We start from the raw sequence: 23347 nt of genomic DNA, 5'->3' as shown, positions 1-23347 counted from the left end.
CAGATGCCCCTATTTAAGTTTCTTCGTTCGGAGATTTGAAGATGAAATCTTTAATTCGATCGGACCGAAGAGACTTAAATACAAAGTACACCAATTTTGGACCTAAGATGCTATGAATGATTGTGAAATGCATGTATGAATGCAGGACGACAAAGTTGATTTGACTGAGACGAGAAACAACGACGGGATACCCAAATTTGTTGAAGAATGGGATCCGACTCCACTAGGGGGATGTAGTTTCACTGGGGAAAAGATTGTCTACTACTGTATCGGTTTGAGGCGATAGCTTTAATGAAGACAAGACTTTTAGCGACATCTCTAGAACAGCTAACGCTGTGGAGGACACTGCTAGAATTGAAATTGATATTGAAATTGATTAGTGACATCACTGGGACAGCTCACTCTGGGGATGACACCATTGAAATTGAAATTGAAATTGATTGAAATTGAAATTGAAATGGAAATTGATTAGTGACATCACTAGAACAGCCAACGCTGGGGATGACACTATTGAAATTTGAAATTTGAACTTGAAATTGATTGGAATTGAAATTGAAATGGAAATTGATTAGTGACATCACTAGAACAGCCAACGCTGGGGATGACACTATTGAGATTTGAAATTTGAAATTGAAATTGATTGGAATTGAAATTGAAATTGAAATTGAAATTGATTAGCGATATCACTAGAACAGCTAACGCTGGGGATGACACTTTTGAACTTGAAATTTGAAATTGAAATTGATTGAAATTGAAATTGAACTTGATTAGCGACATCACTAGAACAGCTAACGCTGGGGATGACACTCTTGAACTTGAAATTGAAATTTGAAATTGATTAGTGACGTCGTGATAAATATGATCATGCATGAATGATGTTGTGTATGATGTGTATGAATGAAAGTAATAATGCGTGAATGTGTGAATGGATGAATGAATATAATGAGTGTGTAGACTGGATTGTGCTAGATGAATTTGATGAAACGAGACAAGGCAGGTAAGATGGGAAGCGGATTGACATCACAGTACATACACTCGGCAAACTTCATTGGAGATGATATTATTGCGAACAAAATCGAGCCTTTGACGGGGTGGAGTCTGGCACAAGGTAGCAATTGATGCCCCTGGGGATAAAGCTCATTGTTGACCAAAAATCTGGGAGAAGTCGCCATTTGTAAACCAACACAGAATGCTCTTCCAATGACCCACCTTAGTCGTCGTGCCTTTTCTTGATTTGTTCGTTTCTTTTATTCTTATTTTTTTGAATCCCTAACTTTTGCCTGGATCGCCCTTTCGGGTTTTCAATCCACCGGGAATATATTCCTTTTTTGTGCCCCTAATTTTTGCCTGGACCGCCCTTTCGGGTTTTCAGTCCACCGGGACGCTCTCTATTGCCTAAGTCGCCTTTTCAGGTTTTCGACTTAGCGAGCTCGATTTTTTTTTTTTTTTTTTTTTTGAAGGCTTCCCACAGTGTCTAGCCATATGCCCGTTTTAGTAGGATTTAACCACCCTTGAGGGGAGTGTCGATGCACACTTCTTTTACTCTCGAGCTTTATAATGCACTTATTCGTTTATGCCTTTTAGAGATGTGAAAAAGTTTTAAGAATTTTGCTTCAGAATATTATCATCAAAGAAATAGAAAGAAATTTTGGAAAAATGAAATAAATGAGAATTCCAAGTAAAGGGCGAAGGCTCAAATTTTATTGATTGAATGGTGGTCCGCTAAAGGCGCGACTCCATAGATATTTACAAAATTTGGAAAAATGGTAATTTAAAATGGAGAGGTACTTTGAACTTCATAACCCTAAATTACTAACAACTTTGAATTCCGCTGCTTTTGATGCTTCAGATTGGAGATTCTTTGATAGCAGGTATGTCCCAAGTGGATTGTGCCAGACTGGATGCAGTTACTTTGTCTTTTCTTTTTATCCTTAATTTTTGCATAGACCGCCCTTTCGGGTTTTCAGCCTATCAGGATGATTTTCTGTTTAATGTCTCTAACTTTTGCCTGGACCGCCCTTTCGGGTTTTCAGTCCACCGAGACGCTCATTCTTGCCTAAGCCGCCCTTTCAGGTTTTCGACTTACCGAGTTGTTCTTATAATTTTTAGACAAAGTATTTCTTGACTGCATCCGCGTTTACAGTACGTGGAAGTTCTTCACCATCCATGGTTTGAAGAGTCATGGCACCACCGGAGAAGGCTCTTTTGACAACATATGGACCTTCATAGTTAGGCGTCCACTTGCCCCTGGAGTCTGGTTGGAAAGTAAAAATCTTTTTGAGCACAAGATCACCTTCTTTGAACTCACGGGGACGAACTTTCTTGTCAAAAGCCTGCTTCATCCTCTTTTGATATAGTTGACCATGACACAGGGCAGTCATGCGCTTTTCCTCAATCAGATTCAATTGATCATACCTACTTTGGACCCATTCAGTCTCTGATAACTCAGCTTCCATCAGAACTCTCATTGAAGGAATCTCAACTTCTACGGGAAGTACAGCCTCCATACCATATACCAAAGAGAAAGGAGTTGCCCCTGTTGACGTGCGTATGGAAGTACGATATCCGTGTAATGCAAAGGGAAGCATCTCATGCCAATCTTTATACGTCACCACCATCTTCTGGACGATCTTCTTTATGTTCTTATTTGCAGCTTCGACAGCACCATTCATCTGAGGTCTGTAAGGCGAAGAATTATGATGCTCAATCTTGAAATCATCACATAACTCTTTCATCATCTTGTTGTTTAGATTTGTCCCATTGTCTGTAATGATCCGGTTAGGGACACCGTAGCGGCAGATAATATGATTCTTGATAAACTTGACCACCACTTGCTTGGTCACATTAGCATATGATGTTGCTTCAACCCACTTGGTGAAATAGCCAATAGCCACTAGAATGAAGCGGTGCCCGTTTGAAGCTTTTGGTTCAATCCTTCCAATCATGTCAATGCCCCACATAGAGAAAGGCCAGGGAGACGAAAGAACATTGAGTGCAGTTGGCGGCACATGAATCTTATCGGCATAGATCTGACACTTATGACATTTTCTGGCATGTTTGTAACAATCAGCTTCCATCGTCATCCAATAATAACCCGCTCTAAATAGCTTCTTAGTCATTGTATGCCCGCTTGAATGAGTTCCGAAGGAGCCTTCATGTATTTCATGCATCAATAAATCAGCCTCGTGCTTGTCCACACATCTAAGCAATACCATGTCAAAGTTTCTTTTATACAAAACGTCTCCGTTCAGGAAGAAATTGCCAGACAGTCTTCTTAGAGTCTTCTTGTCTTTATTGGATGCCCCGAGTGGATACTCTTGACTCCGAAGGAAACACTTGATATCATGGAACCATGGCTTGTCATCAACAACTTCTTCAGCAGCGAATACATGAGCAGGTCTTTCAAGACGTCTGATACGGATCAAAGGCACTTCATTCCAACGATTTACTTGGTACATCGAAGACAGGGTAGCGAGAGCATCTGCCATCTGGTTCTCATCACGAGGGATGTGGTGTAGCTCGACTTTGTTGAAGAAGGTCAGTAATCGTCTTGCATAATCTTTGTAGGGAACCAAACCGGGGTGACGAGTCTCCCATTCTCCCGTGATCTGATTGATTACGAGGGCTGAGTCACCATAAATGTCGAGGATCTTGATTCTCAAATCAATGGCTTCTTCGAGACCCATAATACATGCTTCGTATTCTGCCATGTTGTTTGTACAGTCAAATGTCAGTCTGGCAGTGAAGGGGATATGTGCACCCTCAGGAGTAATAATGATTGCCCCTATTCCGCTTCCATAAACATTAACAGCTCCGTCGAAGATTAGACCCCATCTTGATTCAGGATCTGGACCTTCTCCGAATAACGGCTCGTCGCAATCTTTCATCTTCAGATACATAATCTCTTCATCAGGAAAGTCGAACTTGATAGGCTGATAATCCTCAACTGGTTGGTGAGCTAAATGATCTGCAATGATACTCCCTTTGATTGCTTTCTGGGTACGGTACTCGATGTCATATTCAGATAACAACATCTGCCACCGGGCGATTCTTCCTGTTACTGCAGCTTTCTCGAAGATGTACTTGATCGGATCCATTTTAGAAATCAACCAAGTAGTATGATTAATCATATAGTGACGAAGGCGTTTGGCAGCCCAAGCTAGAGCACAACATGTCTTTTCGAGCATGGAATATCGAGACTCACAATCAGTAAACTTCTTGCTTAAGTAATAAATAGCGTGCTCCTTTCTTCCAGTTTCATCTTGTTGCCCGAGTACACAACCCATAGAATCTTCTAACACAGTCAGGTACATGATCAGAGGTCTTCCTTCAACTGGAGGGATAAGGATTGGAGGTTCTAGCAAATACTCTTTGATGCTGTCAAAGGCTTTCTGGCACTCTTCTGTCCACACAATACCTTGCTCTTTGCGGAGTAGCTTGAATATCGGCCCACATGTTGCAGTCATATGAGAAATAAAACGGGAGATGTAGTTCAGTCGTCCGAGAAACCCCCTTACTTGTTTTTCTGTTTGTGGAGCGGGCATCTCTCTGATAGCTCTGACCTTGTCGGGATCTACTTCAATACCTTTCTGGCTGACAATGAAGCCCAAAAGCTTTCCGGATCTGACGCCAAAGGTGCACTTGTTAGGATTCAAACGGAGTTGATACTTTCTCAGTCGTTGGAACATCTTCAGCAAATACTCGACATGCTCATCTTCAGTACCTGACTTGACAATCATATCATCTACATAAACCTCAATCTCTTTGTGCATCATGTCATGGAAAAGAGTAGTCATACCTCTCTGATAAGTAGCACCTGCATTTATTAACCCAAACGGCATTACTCTGTAACAAAAAGTACCCCAAGGGGTAATGAAAGATGTCTTCTCTCTATCTTCTGGTGCCATTTTGATCTGATTGTAACCGGAGAAACCATCCATGAAGGAGAAAACTTTGGACTTTGCAGTGTTGTCAACTAATACATCAATGTGAGGTAGTGGAAAATCATCTTTGGGACTAGCTTTGTTCAAATCACGGTAATCAACACACATTCTGACTTTACCATCCTTCTTCGGAACAGGCACAATGTTGGCGAGCCACTGCGGGTATTCTGATGTGACAAGGAAACCTGCATCAATCTGTTTCTGTACTTCTTCTTTAATCTTGAGGGCCATATCAGGACGGGCTCTTCTCAACTTCTGCTTGACTGGTGGACATTCAGGCTTCAACGGCAGATGGTGCACCACAATATCAGTATCCAGGCTTGGCATATCTTTGTACGACCAAGCAAATATATCAACATATTCTCTGAGAAGTTCTATCACTCGCTTCTTGACACTTGCTTCAAGTGATGCCCCAATCTTGACCTCTTTCCTGTCTTCTTCAGTACCCAAGTTGATCACCTCTATTGCTTCCCCATAAGGCTGAATGGCTTTTCTTTCTTGTTCAAGTAGCCGAGAGATTTCGTCGGGAATCTCTTCATTCTCTTCCTCTTCCGCCTCATACACAGGGGATTCAAAGTTGGGAGAGATCATAGGGGTATGTTGTTCAAAGGGTTCATTGATGTTTAATCTGCACATATGATTGATGATTTTAGAAAATAAGTAAATGCAGATTTTTCGAAGGTGATTATATTTTTTTGGTTTTTTGTATTACCATTTTTCAGAAAAAAGCACAAAAGAAAAAATAAAACAAAAGTCGGGAACAAAACGACATTTTTATTTAATTGACAATAATTTTTTGAAGGAAATGGCCCTAGATAAATTCACTTTCGCTTGGGGCGGGGCGAAAGGATTTTTTTGAAAAAACATAAAACGAACAAATGCATTACTTTGACAAGTGAGCGACAAAAGGAACATCTACAGCGACCCAATTGCGGCTAGACCCTCCATGAGTCACGAAGCTTCGTGGTATCCCCTCAGGATTGTCTTCAATGATATCATTGGCTTCTGACAGGGCATTAATAAAACCCGCACTGTGGAACGTATCTCTTGCTGGCACGACGACATTCCAAGGCAAATCAGTTGACGGAGGGAAACCCAGACCTTCTCGACGCTTGTTCTCTGGCAATTCTATCAACTTCCCCCAGCTTGCAGATCCTCCAGCTTGCACTATGCTCTGAGCATCTTTTAGAGAGGAAATAGATGCTTCACTCTTCTTGGTATTCTCTTTTTCCACGGCAAGTCCCTGGAATGACGTCCCCTCAACACTGTCGGCCTTGATAAAAGAGAAAGACGACAAATGGCTTACTAACAGGGCTTCCTCCCCATTCACAGTTATCAGCTTCCCATTATGCACAAACTTCAGCTTCTGGTGCAATGTAGAGGTTACTGCCCCAGCTTTATGAATCCAAGGGCGACCTAGCAAGCAACTGTATGATGCCCGAATGTCTATCACTTGAAATGTAATCTGGAAAATCTGCGGCCCAACTGTAATAGGCAGATCCACCTCCCCATGGACATCCTTCCTCGAACCATCAAAAGCTTTTACCATTACCTCACTTCGTCTCAAAGGTGTACCCTTGTAAGAGAGCTGGTCATAAGTTGTTTTGGCCATCACATTTAGAGACGAACCGGTGTCTATCAGCACATTTGACAAAGTGTCGGTCTTACAATTCACAGATATGTGCAAAGCCAGATTATGGTTCCTTCCTTCTTTCGGAAGCTCTTCATCACTGAAACTCAGGTTGTTGCATGCAGTGATGTTCCCCACTATTCCTCCGAATTGACCAACTGTCACATCGTAGTCCACAAAAGCTTGTTCCAGGACCTTCATTAAAGCCTCCTTGTGAGCATCAGAATTCAGCAGTAGCGACATTATGGATATCTTTGATGGAGTCTGCATCAGTTGATCAACCACCTTGTACTCACTCTTCTTGATTAGCTTGAGAACCTCATCAATCTCAGAATTTGCATTGGTCCCACTAGACTGACCGATATCTTTGACTGCACTGGGATCTTTAGCTTGGGTATCCTCGATTACCGGAGCACTAGCTTTCTTTGTGAGCACCACAGGAACAATACGCCCATTTCTTAGCACTCTACTGACTTCAGCGACATTCCCTACAGACGGCAAAGGTGGTATTGGAACTTCACGACCGTCCTCTATCATAGTGGCATTGTACTTATAAGGAATGGCTTTCTCAGAAGCATAAGGCATCGGACCAGGCAAACAGATCACTAGAGGAGCAGCAACTGACTTTCGACTGTCGTAGAATATCTCCAAAGGCTCCTCTGAAGTTATAACACATACATCATCGCACTTTCTTTCAACAACAAGTTCCCCTTGGTCTAATAGTCCTTGAATATCATCTTTTACTTTCTGACAACCTTGAGGATCTAGAAGACACACTTCACAGGCGGCATGATCATGTTCAAAGAGAGACGCTTGACACATCTTGGTATGTATAGGGACCAAAGGTGTCCGGATGTGTTGGACGTTCAGGATGAGATGAGTCTTCTGGCAATATTCGATCATGTTGACAGTTGTGGTACCATGGTTTGGCAACGGATTGGTTTGAACATTCGGTGCTGAGTCTGTGAAGGTTATCTTCTTTTCATTGATTAGCTTCTGAACCGCATACTTAAAGTTATAGCAATTCTCGATATTATGACCTCGGCCTCCCTGATGAAAATCACAAGTCTGGTCAAGTCTATACCATGCTGGCAATTTTTCTGGCACTGGAGAAGGTGCTCTGGTCTGGACCAAATTCTTTTTGAGTAACCCTGGGAGTAATTCTGCATAGGTGACGGGGATCGGGTCAATTTGCATTTTTCGTGGTTGAGAATGTTGTGGTTGATAGGGTTGTTGTTGATATGGACGTTGTTGGGGATATTGTTGAGGGTATTGTTGTGGAGGATATTGTTGTGGATGATGATATTGTTGTGGAGGATATTGTTGTGGATGATGATATTGTTGTGGAGGATATTGTTGAGGGTATTGTGATTGTTGTGGATATTGTGGGAGTTGAGGTTGTTGTGGATATAGTGGGAATTGAGGTTGGCCATTTGGTGGTTGGATGGTATTGGCAGCAGGTGTGATGGCAGCAACGTGTTGATAGGCTGAGTAATTTTGTTGAGGTCTCCCATGGGTCACCATACCGACCTCTTGTTCTTTCTTTTTCGGGAGGTGATTCCCAGACTTCTTGGTTCCACTTGCAGATGTCCCTTCTTTTACTAAACGTCCTTCTCGGACTCCTTCTTCCAGCTGTACACCCGTAGCAACCATCTCAGCAAAGTCCTTGGGAGTACCTCCGACCATATTCACATAATAAAACTGATTGAGAGTTTTTAAGAAGAGCTTGGTCATCTCCTTCTCTTCTATGCGCGGGCTGACTTGGGCAGCGGCATCCCTCCACCGCTGGGCATACTCTTTGAATGTTTCTTTGTCTCCCTGAGTCATAGCTTGTAGGTCACTTCGATCTGGGGCCATATCCACATTGTAACTGTATTGCTCCACAAAAGCATCACACAGATCTTGGAAAGTTTGGATATTTGTTTTATCTAGATTCATGTACCATTTTGAGGCAGGATTAGCCAAACTTTCATGGAAGAAATAGATAAGGACTGAATCATCCTTGGAATAGGCAGACATTCTTCTCACATACATTGTTAGATGTTCCTCAGGACAGGATTTTCCCTTATACTTCTCGAAGTCTGGTACTTTGAACTTGTGGGGTATTTGAACATTTGGCACCAAACAGAGATCATAAGCAGTCTTCCCAAATACTTTCTTCTTGTGGAGGGCTTTCACATCTCGCTGAATTTCATCATATTTTTGCTGCAAGTCATTCATTCTATCATAGGCTTCCATATCCCCTGAATGGTAGATGGGCTCTTCTTCTTGTGGAATGGTATGCATCACCGGAGCTGAATAGGTCACAGCGGCTGGAGGAGCTCCTACCAGAGGTGGAGGAACATGAGTTGCATTTTGACGAGTAGGCATCGGAACTTCGGTCATGATAGGGCGGAATACTTCACTGAGGCACACTGGCACACCCCAAGAACGGCCTTCTGGCATAGAACTTGAAGCTTCACACACAATGGGACGGAGTATTTCGCCGGCAGTGAAAGGCGAGAACCGAGGCGCAGAACGTTGCGGAGCAGAGTGTACCGGAGTGTCCGCACATATTGTCCATCCAGGGGTAGCAGAGGCAGCTGCAGAGGCGGAGGTTTCGGCCTGAGTTCTGACTGGAGGAGGAGGCGGTGGTGCTTGTGCCTGAGATTGTGCTTGAGCTTGTGCTTGAGCCTGAGCCAGCGCTTGAGCTTGAGCTTGTGCTTGAGCTTGTGCTTGAACGAGTGCTTGAGCTTGTGCTTCAGCTTGTGCTTGAGCTCGAGCCTGTGCTTCTGCCATTGTCTTCATCATTTCAGCCATCTCATCCATCTTAGTCTGCATGGTTGACATTTCTTCGCGGAGCACTCGATTTTCTTGTTCGAGATAATCCATCTTCTTCTTAACGTTTGCTCGAGTGTAGATAGTGCGGGTGGGCTTGTAGATGATACGTGGGGCCACCTTCTGAAACGAGCTGACCTTTTTCTGGAAAAGAAAATTTGTGTGAGACTCCGGATTTGAAACTGTGAAATGCAAAATGATGCATGATGTTATGCAAAAAATACACACATTTTTATTTATCGAAGGACTTATAAAAGCAAATTTGTAAACATCATAATTGAAAATTTATTGAATAATTAAAGTACTACAAAATAATTCCCTTTTAACAAAACTGAGCCAAGGGATAGACTCCAAAGTACATCACAAAAGCTAGAAAATAACATAAAGTGGTGAAACATCTAAGATACTGTTGAACTCCTGTAGCAGACTACTCTTCGAAATCTGGATGGGCGCCGGCGAACATATCCATGTACTCCTTCTTCCTTTTAGAATCCCGCCTGAGTATATCATCCTTCTGCTGGAGGAGATCATTCTGCTTAACAATTAGTTGGCCTAGCTTGAGAATTTCACGATCCTTTTGCTCTATCAGTCCATCCTTTGTCTCCATCTGAGCCATAACCATCTCATACTTCCTCTTCCAATTGTTCCTTTCACGTGTCATCTCGGCCAACTGGTACTGGAATTCTTCCACATTTTCAGGGAGTACGGGCAGTGGGGGAGCCGGAGTAGTTGAAGATGGGACTCTGGATAAAGTGTAAGGCATCTTGTACGTTGTAGCTCTATCAATGACCCATTCCGTGTAAGAGCTATGGACGAAACTTGATCTTTTTCCCATCTTGCTCCTCTCTTTTCTATGGATGGCACGCCAAGCTTGTATGAATTTTTCCCTCTCATTTGTGGAATCATCATGGTTATGGTAGAATACGCTGGACAAGTCGAGGTATAAAGGTTTGGCTTTGACCGGGTATCCGAGCTGTTGTTGGGCAAGGATAGGGTTGTAGCTAATTCCTCCCCATATTCCGATAAGAGGTACATTAGGGAAGTCACCACAGTGGATCATGACGGTTTTGGTATCACTGGCTGGGTTGTACCAAACTATGTCCGCGGGGGTAAGGGACATGATTCTTTGGGACCACGAGAGCTTTTCAGGGTTTTTGATGAAGGGCTGAGTTCGAGGTAGATGGGAGGTAAACCATTTGTAAAGTAAGGGTGCACAGCAAATGATAACCCCACGACCAGCTAGATTACGATCATGAATGGAATGGTAAGTGTCTGCAAGTAATGTAGGGACAGGGTTTTTGGTGAGGAAGATTTTGATGGCGTTGATATCAACAAAGTTGTCAATATTTGGGAAAAGTAGGAGCCCGTATATGAGTAAGGCTAAGATGGAGTGAAAGGCTTTATTGTTGGGTAGTCCGGCGAAGAGGGAGGTTTTTTGGAAAAGGTAATGTGTAGGCAAGCATTGGAGTTGGGGTTTCCCTTTGATGGTAAGTTGAGCTTTCAATTCAGAGGCATCAAGGTGTAGAGCTTTAGCAATGGTTGAGGCTTCAGGATTGGGTTCAAGGCCATGGAAGGGTACTCCATTGGACACAGGTAAGCCAACCAAGTCAGAATATTCTTCAAGAGTGGGAACCAATATGAAGTCAGGGAATAGGAAGCAATGATAGAGTGGGTCGTAGAATTGGACCAACGTATTGAGGACCCCTTCTTCAACTTTTGTTTGGAGGATGCTAAGTAGTCTTCCATGATGAGCTTGAAAGTCCTCCGGACTGGTTACTCTCGATCCTAGCTCCCTTAGCTTCAATAAATCGGGTTTCTTGAAAGTGTACTTCCTAGTGCTCCTTATTATAGGATTCATATCTACAACATTTACAAAAAGCTTGTTTTAAGTCCTTCGATGTTTAATGAGAAAAAATCGATGAATGAATGCATGCATGCATGATTATGCTACACAAACGGTGAAAACATGGTGAGGTTTAAGGTCCATGATGATGGAGTCAAGGGTAACAACGCCATTTGGTAAGGACTATGGTTTTATTTGCACTTGTAACAAGGGTTCTACCAAGTTCCCAGAGTTGTCAACCACTTCCGAACATTATCGGGTTGCGGAACTACTTCCGGTCCAACAACGTTCGTAAGAAAGTCTCGTCTGAGTGTAGTATCGCGTGTCAACCAACTCAAGACTACTCTTGATTAGCCACCGCACTACGTCCTAAAAGGCCAAGATGGGTTAAAGGTAACTAAAGGTCCTCAACATTAACAGTCACTTGAAAATAGCAATGCCAATCACGACTACTCATGTCGACATAAATTACTGCCAAGAGACCTCCGTTGAGTGGGGTTATCACATGTGCCATATCCCGAAACTTACTCTCGGTATGGGACTTTGATTATACCACCATCCTATCTTATGTTTCCCTCAAGTCCGGGTGTAGGACTTATCTCACCACTCACGTTAAGAAAGAAGGAAGAAGAAGAGAGAACATATATACAAGTATTTCCATCTTTTTTTTTTTAAGCAAGTTATAGCACAAAGAATTAAATAAAGCCAAGTTAGGCTCAACCCTCTTAAGGTTTCCCCAGTGAAGTCGCCATTTCTGTCGCGTCATTTTTTGGAGATCGAGGCTATTTGATTAGCTTTTGACTCACTAATTATTTCACGACTTTGAAAAAAAATTTATTTAAATTGGGGGGTCCGGGGGTTGGTTATATTTAGGGAAGGTATTAGCACCCTAAATATTCGTAGTACTCTACGAGAACCTTTTGATTTTTATTTAAATAATGTGCTATAACTTGCTTATTTTTTTGAAAAAAAGAATTTGAAACGATTAAAAAAAAGAAGACCTAATTATCTACATTTTATTGATTTGGAAGGACGAGTGTCCTCTGCCTACGTACCCGTGAGGGATCAAAACCTCGTAGTTCGGGGTTAAAAAACTGACGTTTGATTGGTTGGGTGTTTTTTATTAGTTTTGAAAAGGGTTTTGAAATGAAAAGAAGCCAAAGTGGCAAAAATGGAATTGGTTTGTATTTTTTAATATTAAAGAAAATGGACTCAAAATAACATTAAATTGATTGATATTTGATTAAGAAAATAAAATAAAAAAGACGTCACTTGATTTAGGATCAAGGTTTATTTAAAAAAATATTTTTGTGTTTTGTTATTTGCATTTTTTTTTGTTGTTTTGAATAACTAGAATAAAATTAAACTAACGGAGCATAAAGAAGTAAAAGCGTGGGAACCCTATGGTGGCGTTGGACCACCACAAGAGTCCTTTACCTAAACTACCAAGCATAAAAGTAAACATACACCCACTCACGCATACATGCACCTAAGCTATTACAAAAAAAGCCTATTAATACATTCTAAGGTCTGCAGAAAGTAAATGGCAGAAAAATAAATATGCATGATTTACATTAAGCCTATATTTACATTCTAGGATCCTTGCTGTAAAATAAATGATGTAATAAATTAAAATGCAATATGACCAAACTAAACTAGAAAATGCATGAATGAATTACATTTTAAGCCTAATTTATACAATCTAAAAATAAAAAAAAAAATAAAAAAATTAGCAATAAAATAAAATGTGAAAGCAAGATAAAATAGTATGAGATACAGTAAATAAAATGTAATCAAAATGAAAGAAAATATGTGAAAGAATAAACCTGATAAAAAATATAGACAAATGGATGCAAGGGGGTAGTATTATGGGGGGTATACAGTGAGTGAAATGAAACTGAAATTGGGCTTAAAGGGGAACCGAACCGGGTCGGTTTTGCTACAGGCGGGTTGGTTTATGGGTCGGTTTGAACCGATGTAGGCCCCTAGATTTTGATCAGAAGACCAGGAGGGGCGAGGGTGTACATCTTGCGCGTAGACCAGCATGCATGTGATCAGAAGAGCCTTTAAATAGGTTGTAGGCAGAATTTCTTTCATTTGGAACAAGTCTTTCTCTCTCTACTTCCCTCTCTCTCAATTTCGCTCTCTCCTCTCTCTTAAGCTCTTTCTTCTCCGATAGAGTGGGTGGTGGCCGGAGTGGTCACAGCCCGGCGGCTGACCGTCGTAGGTGGCGGCGCCGCCGCTGTTAACACCTTCTTTCTTAAAAAAATTTTTGTTGCCCTTTCTATCCACTCGGTCTCTTCCTCTCTTCCTACTTCTAAACTTAAAAATCTCAAAATAACACCCAGAGGTCTAGATCAACACAACAATAAAATAAATAAACTACCTTCTTACTTCGGATCCGGTTTTGAGACCTTCGTGACTGACCGTTTGAGTCTGGATTGAATCGACGACCTTGTTTGCGGCGATTGAACTGGTGTTGTTGAATCGGTGCGATTCGAAAACGATTCCCTTCTTCTCCTTCCGGTACGTGTGCGTTGCGGTAGACTGGCGTTTGGATTGACGGCGGTTTGTGTTGTGTCGTGTCTGTTTGTCTGTGCGTGTGTCTCTGCAGGTTCTTGTGTGTGCGTCTTTGCCGTCTTGTGCGTTTCTATTGGTTCTCTCTCTGCAAAATCCTCCTTTTCTGTGCAGGTAATGGTCTGTATTTATAGTGCTAGGCCGAGGCTACGGTTTGTTGAGAATCAGCAGAAATTTGTGCTTGCAAACGGATGAGAAGGGAAAAAAAATTGTGATTATCCCTTTTGCTGGAAAAGAAAATTAGCGCAGATTTGGACTAGATTCGGATGGGAGGGAGCGGGACAGCCTGTGTCTTGTGGATTGGGACGAGAAAAGGGTGAAACCGTTCTGGAGACTCGAATTGCAACGCGTTTGGGATTGGGACGAGATGAACGTGTGATTCTGTACTTGGACTTATTTTTGGGTTTTTAACAAATAGAAAAAATGAATAATAATAATAAAAACAATTAACAAAAGGGTAAAAATACAAGAGGATAACTACATGGATTTGATTTTTGGGGCTTATCGCCTAATAAAAATAAAAATGTAAAAATAAAAAGGGATACACACATATATACATATTCGATCATTATCTTCTAATTAATAAGTAAATAAAAAGAAAAAACTTGGATTTATCTAAAAAGAAAATAACGAAAGAATTAAAAGAAATAATGACTTGATTAAAACTTTAAAGTTGAATTTGATTAGAAAAAAAAAGTTTAAAAGATGGAAATAAAGAATAATAAAAAATGATAGAGAGAAAAGGGTTCAATTCGGAATTGAATATGAGGTATTTTAAAATACCTTTCTGTCGAATTTCTAACTGAAAATCGAAGATTTGATCAGGGTTACGTGACGCGTGTCAGTGTGACCTTAGGTCAAAAATTGGGGTATGACAATAAAGATCAAAATCTTCTATGGTAGCATGCAGTAGTCTTCATCTATCTTCTTGATCGTCTCAACATACAAGCAGGCAAATCATTATTCATTTCCAAATTTCGTTCACTCTCCACCACCTTCATATATAGTAGAAAACACCATTAAGCAAGAAGCAACTATATTATATTAGTGACAAATTCAAAGTACTACTGATCATAGTACAAATTAAAGCAAGATTATAATTTAAAAACACTACCACTTCTAGCAAATATATATAAAAACATGAAACTCACCTTATCATAAAAATATTATATAACTTTTAGGCTGATCGTGAACTGACACCATTCTTCTTGGATTTCTCTTAGTTTATCTTTTGAGTATGTCACACACTTGAAACCATCAATGTACTGCATATATTGTAAGAAAAAATAACCATGTTACTTAATAATAATAAACATAATTATATACAAATATTATACTTTAATATAGAAATAACATACCAGCTTTGGAAATCTCATTTAGAGAATCTCTTTCATAAACCTCATCACAAAGTACCCGCAATCTATACCATTTTCTTGGCGAGGACACTACAAAAAATAAAATAAGTTTGTATCAATCAAGTTATTTCACTAGTACAGAAAACACTTTTTAAATGAGGTTAAAATGACTTTTAAATCGGTTCTACATCCGACTTATAGGTGGCCGATTTAAAAACAATTTTGTTTTTAAGTCGTTCTATTGACCCGATATAAAAGATCTTTTTAAGTCGGGTAACCCCGTTTAAAATAACATATTTTAAATCTGTTCACCCAACTTAAAATCTATTTATTTTTTTTTAAAAATAACTTTTTTATCTTACAATATACATGATTATAACAAAACAAAATTTCATGCCCAATTATTTAACACAAAATATCATCTAATTTCATACTGAATCATAAATAAATCATAACTACAAAATCATTCCTTAATACATAATCATTCACAAAATATAAACATTGTCATTGATTGACAAACATGGTACAAAACTTGCTTTACACCTAGTTAAATTACTTCAAAGAAATCCAACTCCTTGCCACCAAAAAAAGGGACCAAGAGATATGGCACAATTCCAATACCAAGCTCACTGTATCAACAAAAGTTTTAAATTAGTGAAGTCACATTCAACCCAAACATCAAAGTAACCAAGAGCAAATGGTCCCATTTCCTTAAGCCTTTTCTCAAGTAACTCATAAAATTAACTGTATTGAAAAACTCAAACAAATCTTGAAGAGAGGAACTAGCACATCCTCAACATTGCGATTCCAAAGAGACCAACTCTAATTGGTGATTTCAAGTCATCCACCTAAAACTAAATCATAAAATTGACAAAAAAAAAATAAGAAAAAGAATCCACTAATGACTAATGATATGCATTTTCAAACAAATTTAATATAAAAAAACATGTCACCAAATTTAAGCAAGCATGTTTCACTCCCAGACATCAGTCATCACCTTCAAAAGAGTCTATTCATATATAATCCGAGTCACTTACAAGGTTGGACAAATTTGAAATTAGGCTTTTTATGCTTAGGAATTCATGAACCAAATATTATGAACAAATGAAAGAAAAGAGAAGAGGAAGCTTTAGTGCGTATGCAGGAGCTTTAGTGCATTTGACTGCCCTTTTTTATCATAGCAGTTTACTAAATAAAGTGCAAACGAACAACATGATAATGAAAGCATTAAGCATCAAATCTAGTCAATTAAAAAGCAGAAGGAAAAAAATTTAGTCAGTCACCTTCATTAGCTCTTAAAGCAGGCGCGGTGCTGTTTCCAAAATCCGTCTGAAATAACTTGCTAAAGATGTAGACAAGGCTGCAGATTCACAAGTCATCTCAGCTTGAACTAACAGCTCAATCTAAAAGAAAACAACATAGGTGTGAGCCATGAGACGAATGGAATATGATGTTTAGCAAGTAAAATGACACAATGGATCCCACAAATGATTTCAAAAACAAATAGATGACCGATACTGAAATCAGAAGGAGAAAAAAGTGTGAGAATTCTACTTCCATGATCAAGGTCACATAAACATGGTTGATATTGTAAAAAATTGTTGTCAAATACTGCTAATGTGGCGCAACTGTAGTGGGGATGGGGTTGACGCCGTTGACCATTTGTTAAAACCTTTATGAATTATATAAGCTAAAATCAAATACATATATTTATTATTAAGATTAGAATCAAAGATTATGATTTGAATTAACACACCACATCAACTAGCATTTATTTTAATTTTATTGATAGACAAATGTTAGAATGTTTGTGGTTAAGTTAGTTGCAAGGGTTTAAACCTTCAAAAGATAAATAGAAACCTACTACTTCGCACATCATATCAACTAGCATTTATTTTAATTGTTTTTCTTACTAACATTCAAAATCTAACAGAAATTAGAAACCTGCTACTTTACAGTATCATCATCAGTTGACATCAAAAGATAATTAGAAGTGTAAGTACCATAAATGCAATTGAAAGACATCCATGAACGAACTATCAATGTTCAGTAGTGAAAGGGCTTCATTCCCCCTGACCAGCAACTACTCACCTAAATCAGAAACTGCTCATTCCAAAGCCCTAAATTGATCAGGAATGTCAACCATTTCATCTCCCTCGACACCGCATACTCCAGAACCGATTTCGCATCCAACTAAAGCTTCAATTAAGCATCCCAAAACCCTAATTCTTTAACAACAAATTAAAATGGGGAAAAAGGGGTTAACGCTTACATCAACAACAAGTTAAATTTATCTCTTTTCTTCATGAATTTGGTAAAAGATAATACACAATTATAGCAAAAATTACAAATCAAATTGGAACAAAAATGAAATCAAAATAGTAACATCAACAATCTATTCAAAATTATAACAAAGATCACAAATGAAATAAAATTCAATTGAACCAGCGAGCATAACTTGAACGTAGTGAAGGAAATCAGCGAGAACATCAGCTGCAGAAACGAAATCAGCAACTCACTCTTTTTAGCAACCAGAAATTATCAAAAATTATAGCAAAAATCACAAACGAAATAAATAAAACTAACAATCTAGATGCAAAATTTTCATGGGAACCAAATCGAATAGCGTGGATCTGAGCAACCTGAGTGAGAATGCGTTTCAGTAAGCTATAATAGGCTTCAGATGCATGAATCAGAGAAAACTGATCGAAGGACTGATGCGTTTCAATCAAGATGACGAGAATAAGATTGAGGGCTTCGGATCTGTGAATCAGAGTAACCTGATTGAGTAAACTAATTGAAATGTTGGTGAGGTTGAAGGTCGATGAAAAAATGATGAAGTTTGATGAATTTTTGGGTTTCACAGTGTAGCAGAGAAAGTTTGGTGAGATCTCGGGATATTTGAGGCTTTGTTGATTTTGGGGTTCTAATTTTCCAGAGCGAAATACATTTAGAACTCTACAAAATATAAATGTAAACGTAGATTACATACAACTGGCCATACATATATAGTTTTCATATACATCAATATATATATATATATATATATATATATATATATATATATTCACTTATGTGTCAAACATACTCTTCATTTTTGGGTAATTCATATAGTCATTGAGTAATGAATCCAAATAATATATGATTTTCGATATGAGATAAATGACAAATAACACCCAATGTCCACTACACAAATGTCAAAGTTAATTAGAAAATCTTCTATAAACGATGGTAAAAAGTGAGGAAAAAATAATCAAAAACAAAGTTTCAAGAAAAATCTTACATAGGCTTCATAGAAACTTATTATGTAAGGTCCTTAAAGAGTTGCACATAGGGTACTCTCTGGCATTTACCATATAAATTTGACTACATGTTAACTAATACCAGCACATTTTCTTTAGACACCATCATACATTCATGCAATATAGGGGTACCCAATCATATATAGATACAAAAGGCTACATAATTTCAAGTGTAGCATACCTCCTTACCCCTCACTATGATCACATATATGTGTGTAAATACTCTTTAAAGAAAAAATTATACGACAACCAGTTTACTTTGCAAGATAAAAAACAATGAAAAAACTACTACTTACTAAGATAAGCTAATCAGACAAAATTAAAACTATAAAGCTGAAAAGGTCAGGGCATCTTCCAAACAAGATTATAAGGATTATAAATAACAAAATCCAAATAAAAATATGAAGGCAGAAGACCTTATTTATCACAGAGTGAATATTAATTAGCATTCAAAAATTAGTTCAACAATTAATTAGAATTCAGTAGTTAACAATAACTGGTTATTTCGGTCTCAGTTCAATGCAATCAGAAACGCATGTTCTAATACAACTATAAACAATACTAATAACAAATCTGAAAAACAATATAATTTCAACAGCAGAATTAGCAAATACAAATCAGAACCTATATTTCGCCTATTTGTCAAGATCCACTAACTCCCTTAACCGTTATTTCACAATATTTTGCACTACTAAATAATGTATTGCAGAGCAATAACATTTTTTTCAAATTCCATTTCACTATAGTGCCGCTCTAGCCGCTCTTTAACCAAACACATACTTTTAATCTGAAGCTTCAGTTGCAGAAAAGGGGCGTAAATTAGATAATAATATAAAAAAACAAAAAAAAAACTACCTGAAGTTCATCTCTGGAGATACCTTCGGGCAGAATAGCCAGCATAAGTTGAAATTCAGGGGATCCCAAAGTAGCATAAGTGTTTCCTTCATCAGTTAACACCCATGTCTCCCTCTTAATATCTTATATCCACATCTTAACAAACCAAAATTGTCACAAACGATTTACATTTTATTGCATATAACATCAATTTAATTTTGGATATATGAAAAAAGTTACGTATCGTAGCATCGACGTATTTGAAACCATGGAGACTCTTGATGAAATTGATGATTTCATTGTGGTCAATGCCATGTTCACCTGAATCTTTAATTATATCGTTGTTTTGCAGGTAACCAAGATCTGACTTCGATTGGGTTTTCTCGGAGAAGAATTGAGGAACGGTTTTCTTAGAAAGTAATAATTGAGGGTTTAAGAGGATGATGGGAACCAATTGTTCAGATACTAAGAGGGTTTTAGTTCTTAGAGTAGAAGTAAAAGGGTTTGGGGGAAGAATACGAGAAAAAAGAAAATTCAAGGAAAAAGGGATACAATTTTTGTTTTATCTACAAATTATTTTATTCTATTATATTTATAACAAAATCAATTTAATGGAAGAAAAAAACCGTTAAACGTGTTGATCGTACCTGACCAGAAGGTGATTGTCGGTGCTCTGAATGCGGTGGTTGCTACGGTGGTAGAATGTGTTGGGATGCTTGCTGGAGCGGATGGGGGGTGTGTACCTGCAGGCACTCTGACGCTCAAGTTAGTAGAGATTCAGAGAGTGAGGGTTTGAGAGGAAGAAAGAGTTCTACCTTGGGGACTGCATTGAGTCCCCTATTTATAGAGGCGGAGGGCTGCAGAGCCGTTGAGGAGACACACCTGGCTCTGGCGGTTACGAAATCGTGGGAAGTGTAACCGCCAGAGGGTTTATTGCTTCGTGCACCCCCCCTCATGGAGAGAGGGTATGTTGCAAGCAATGATGCCAAACGTGGAGTTTGGGCTTTGGATTGTATTGGGCCTAAGTAGTGGGCCAAGGATTATTTTGGCCGGTCCGGAACACGTGTAATGGAAGAAAAAAAACCGTGAAACGTGGCTGAATATTAGAACCGAAAAAAAACATAAGAAATAGGAAAAAAAAACAAGGAATACAAAGTGAGGATTGAGGATCGAACAAATATACAAAGTGAGGATCGAACAGATGACCTTGGGCGAATATCTGTTGGCTCCGACCACTGAGCTGAACTCTTTTTTACCTAATATCGCACTTTTTATTATTTAATAAACGCTATTTATTGTGTACCTGAGATAGCGCTTACAAACGATATCTAAGGTTGAGTCATAAATAGCGTTTTCTGTGTTAGGCGCTGCGTATGATTAATTTGCGAATTTTTTTTACATTTAATAATTTTTTAATGTACCAAAGATAGCACTTTTTTAAGTAAATGCTATAACAAGTAAGTATTAAAGGTAGTGTTTTTCGAAAATGCACTATTTAAGGCTTCCGTGTTCCTATTTATGGCGCTTTTGCGTTAAAAGCGCTCCTTAAGGCGCGCTATTTTTTCCACATTTTGTAGTAGTGAAATATTAGTCATTAATAAATAAATAAAAAATATAGGAGAAATATCTGTCATTGGTAAATCTAAAGAAAAAAAAAGTGACAAATATTTGTGATTGATATATAAAAAAATACAAATATTATTCGTTAATATATATAAAAAGTAATAGAAATATATTTTCACTATGCGTAAAAGCACAATACATATATCCATCACTAATAAACGTAAAAAATACGGGACACATATTTGTCATTGCGGAAAAAAGAAAACACAGACATATTTAAAAACACACGAGATAAATAAATTTCATTGATAGATAATGTACTTGCTAAAAAGTACAATAATCGTATTAGGGATTGTATTGTATTGGTCATGCCTTGAGAAGGTTCTCAAGGGTTGTATTTATAGCCCTCTGTGGGCCTGATTTATGATTACTTAGGCAACAAGTAATAGGGTTAATTAGGTAATTAGGCGGCTTCTAGAAGCCCGTCTGAAGGGCGTTTATGGCTTTACAAAGGGCGCTGAGACCTTCTGGAGGGTCTAAGATCCCTTCTAGAGGTCTCTTTGGCTTTTAGGAATATATTGATGGTCCACAGCCCCCAAGCATGAGTATTGGGACAAGGCGAAGTGATTGAATTGCCTTAAAAATTTGGTTGTGCTTTGCTTATTCTTTGTGTGTGCCTTTGGGTATTTACCATCTGAATTTGTAGAATCCTCATAGGGTGTTTTCACTTTTCTTCAAAGCCCCCCATGGAGTACGTATTTGAATTGTTTTATAGGTTCATAGCACTCCAAGCACGAGTCTTTGGACATGGCGAAATGTTTGGACTTGCTTTTTGGATATCTGGTTTATGATTGCTTATGATGCATACATACTATGGATGTATGTTACTTGATCTTGGACCGACCCCCTAGGGTAGTATTATATTCTTTTCAGACATCTCTAGGGGGTGTGTATCATTTTTTCTTGACCGCCTCCTAGGGGAGAGCTCTCATCTACTAGCCCCCTAAGCATGAGTCTTGGTGAGAGGCGAAATGGTTATTGCCTTTTTGTAAAGGTCCTGTGGTGAGGTCATGATTTCGTGTGCTACTCTCGAGGTGAGTTGTGTCTTATGTTTCTCCTTTGGATTTAACGGTTCACATTGTGTGACCTTTCGTCAGCGTCGACGTGTTCATATCATAACGTTTCTCTGTCCATGTGTCTCTATTCATCGGTTTGTCCCGCACGCTTCCCAAGGCGACTTCAATTTTCCCTTTAAAAGAGCACCTTTGCCTCTTTCGCTCCTCATTTTTCGTTCTTCATTTTTTGTTCTTCATGCGTTTTCACCAGTTCTGCATTCTCCAGTAGCTTCTGCATTTCTTCTGTTCATGATTTTTGTTTAACTGAAACCAGATACTATTTTCATTCATCTTCATTTTGTTTTTAGCTTTTCCATCTGTAGCTTAGTCGTTTTTTAGGAGATGCTTCTCATTAGAGAGCGCGATGAGCTGTGCAGAGTGATTGACCCTACTAACCCCGCTGAAAGGTATCATTTGAAAAGGGATTGTCTGAAACATGCCACTAAGTCAAACGGTGTGATTGATTGGGAGGCGTATGAGATAACCCTTAATGGGAAACCCTTATTTAGTGGCACTAAGTCAAAATGGATTGTCTTTCTTTATGCTACCTCAGGGACAGATCCAAAGGAGGTCTTGAGTCAAGAGATCTCTGTGTCCTCGTTATTGAAGGTGGAAGAAACACCACCTTTATCAATTTGTTCCAGCGAGATGAGTCAGTTCGTAGAAGAAGTTCGTTGTGAGCATTCTATGTATACTGAAGTGTCTGATGTTAACTTTTTTCGAAGTAAGTTGCATATTTCTGCTACTAAAAATGAGGAGGATGTAGTAGTACTCTCTTGTGACGAAGGTGAATGTGTTTGTGACCATGAGTCAGGGGGCGATCTAGATGAGTTATTTTGATGTATATGGCGGTGTTGGAGGAATTTGGGGTAAAGATTCTCTTTACTGATTTTGAGATGGGCGTTATGAAGTTGCTGAATGTGGCGCCCTTGCAAATCTGCCCTAACAGTTGGGCTTTTATCCAAGGTTTCAAAATCTTATGCAAGGCTATGGGTTTAGAACCCTCGGTTGGCATCTTCTTTCATTTCTATGGAACTAAGGATGTGAATAAGGGAACCTGGATTTCTAGTAGTGCTTATCCAGGGAAGAAACTCTTTCCACCTTATGCGTCAAACTTTAAAAAGGACTGCGGGACTCATTTGCTAGGGTAAAGGTTTCTCCTGAGTGCTCCACTGCTTCTATATCGATAGGTGGAAAGCCCAAGTTTCCTATTTGTTGGACACACAACCTAGCGGCAGTCATGGGTTTTGACTTTAAGAAGATGACCGATTATGAGCAGTGTAACAGCCCAGGCGGGTCCTGGCTAGGCACTGTACCCCCCGGCACTGTTACTCACAAGCTTAATCACCATCATCTTGCCCAACATTG

The 23347-nt window shown here is 39.0% G+C and overlaps 3 protein-coding genes across 3 annotated transcripts; all 3 read right to left on the bottom strand.

Annotated features, from left to right (window-relative positions):
* Nucleotides 1-1241: 1241 nt before the first annotated feature.
* On the bottom strand, nt 1242-9545 carry LOC146915858 (uncharacterized). Its single transcript, XM_085718124.1, has 2 exons — nt 5831-9545; nt 1242-5571 (listed from the first exon to the last, which is right to left on the bottom strand). The coding sequence occupies exons 1-2, from the start codon at nt 9442-9444 to the stop codon at nt 2106-2108; spliced, it is 7080 nt and encodes a 2359-aa protein (XP_085574250.1). The 5' UTR covers nt 9445-9545; the 3' UTR covers nt 1242-2105.
* Nucleotides 9546-9817: 272 nt separating this feature from the next.
* On the bottom strand, nt 9818-11248 carry LOC146915857 (uncharacterized). The gene has a single exon (XM_085721463.1). It carries the CDS (start codon nt 11246-11248, stop codon nt 9818-9820), a length of 1431 nt encoding a protein of 476 aa, XP_085577589.1.
* Nucleotides 11249-15186: 3938 nt separating this feature from the next.
* On the bottom strand, nt 15187-18557 carry LOC146915856 (uncharacterized). The gene is made up of 3 exons (XM_085721462.1): nt 18550-18557; nt 18254-18351; nt 15187-15251 (listed from the first exon to the last, which is right to left on the bottom strand). The coding sequence occupies exons 1-3, from the start codon at nt 18555-18557 to the stop codon at nt 15187-15189; spliced, it is 171 nt and encodes a 56-aa protein (XP_085577588.1).
* Between the last annotated feature and the right edge of the window lie 4790 nt (nt 18558-23347).

The sequence above is a fragment of the Medicago sativa genome, chromosome 6 (genome assembly GCF_051527215.1).
Source record: "Medicago sativa cultivar Bolivia chromosome 6, Bolivia_mono, whole genome shotgun sequence".
Lineage (NCBI taxonomy): Eukaryota > Viridiplantae > Streptophyta > Magnoliopsida > Fabales > Fabaceae > Medicago > Medicago sativa.
The sequence above is the reverse complement of the archived record's forward strand: the minus strand, read 5'-3'. Positions and strand labels throughout refer to the sequence as shown.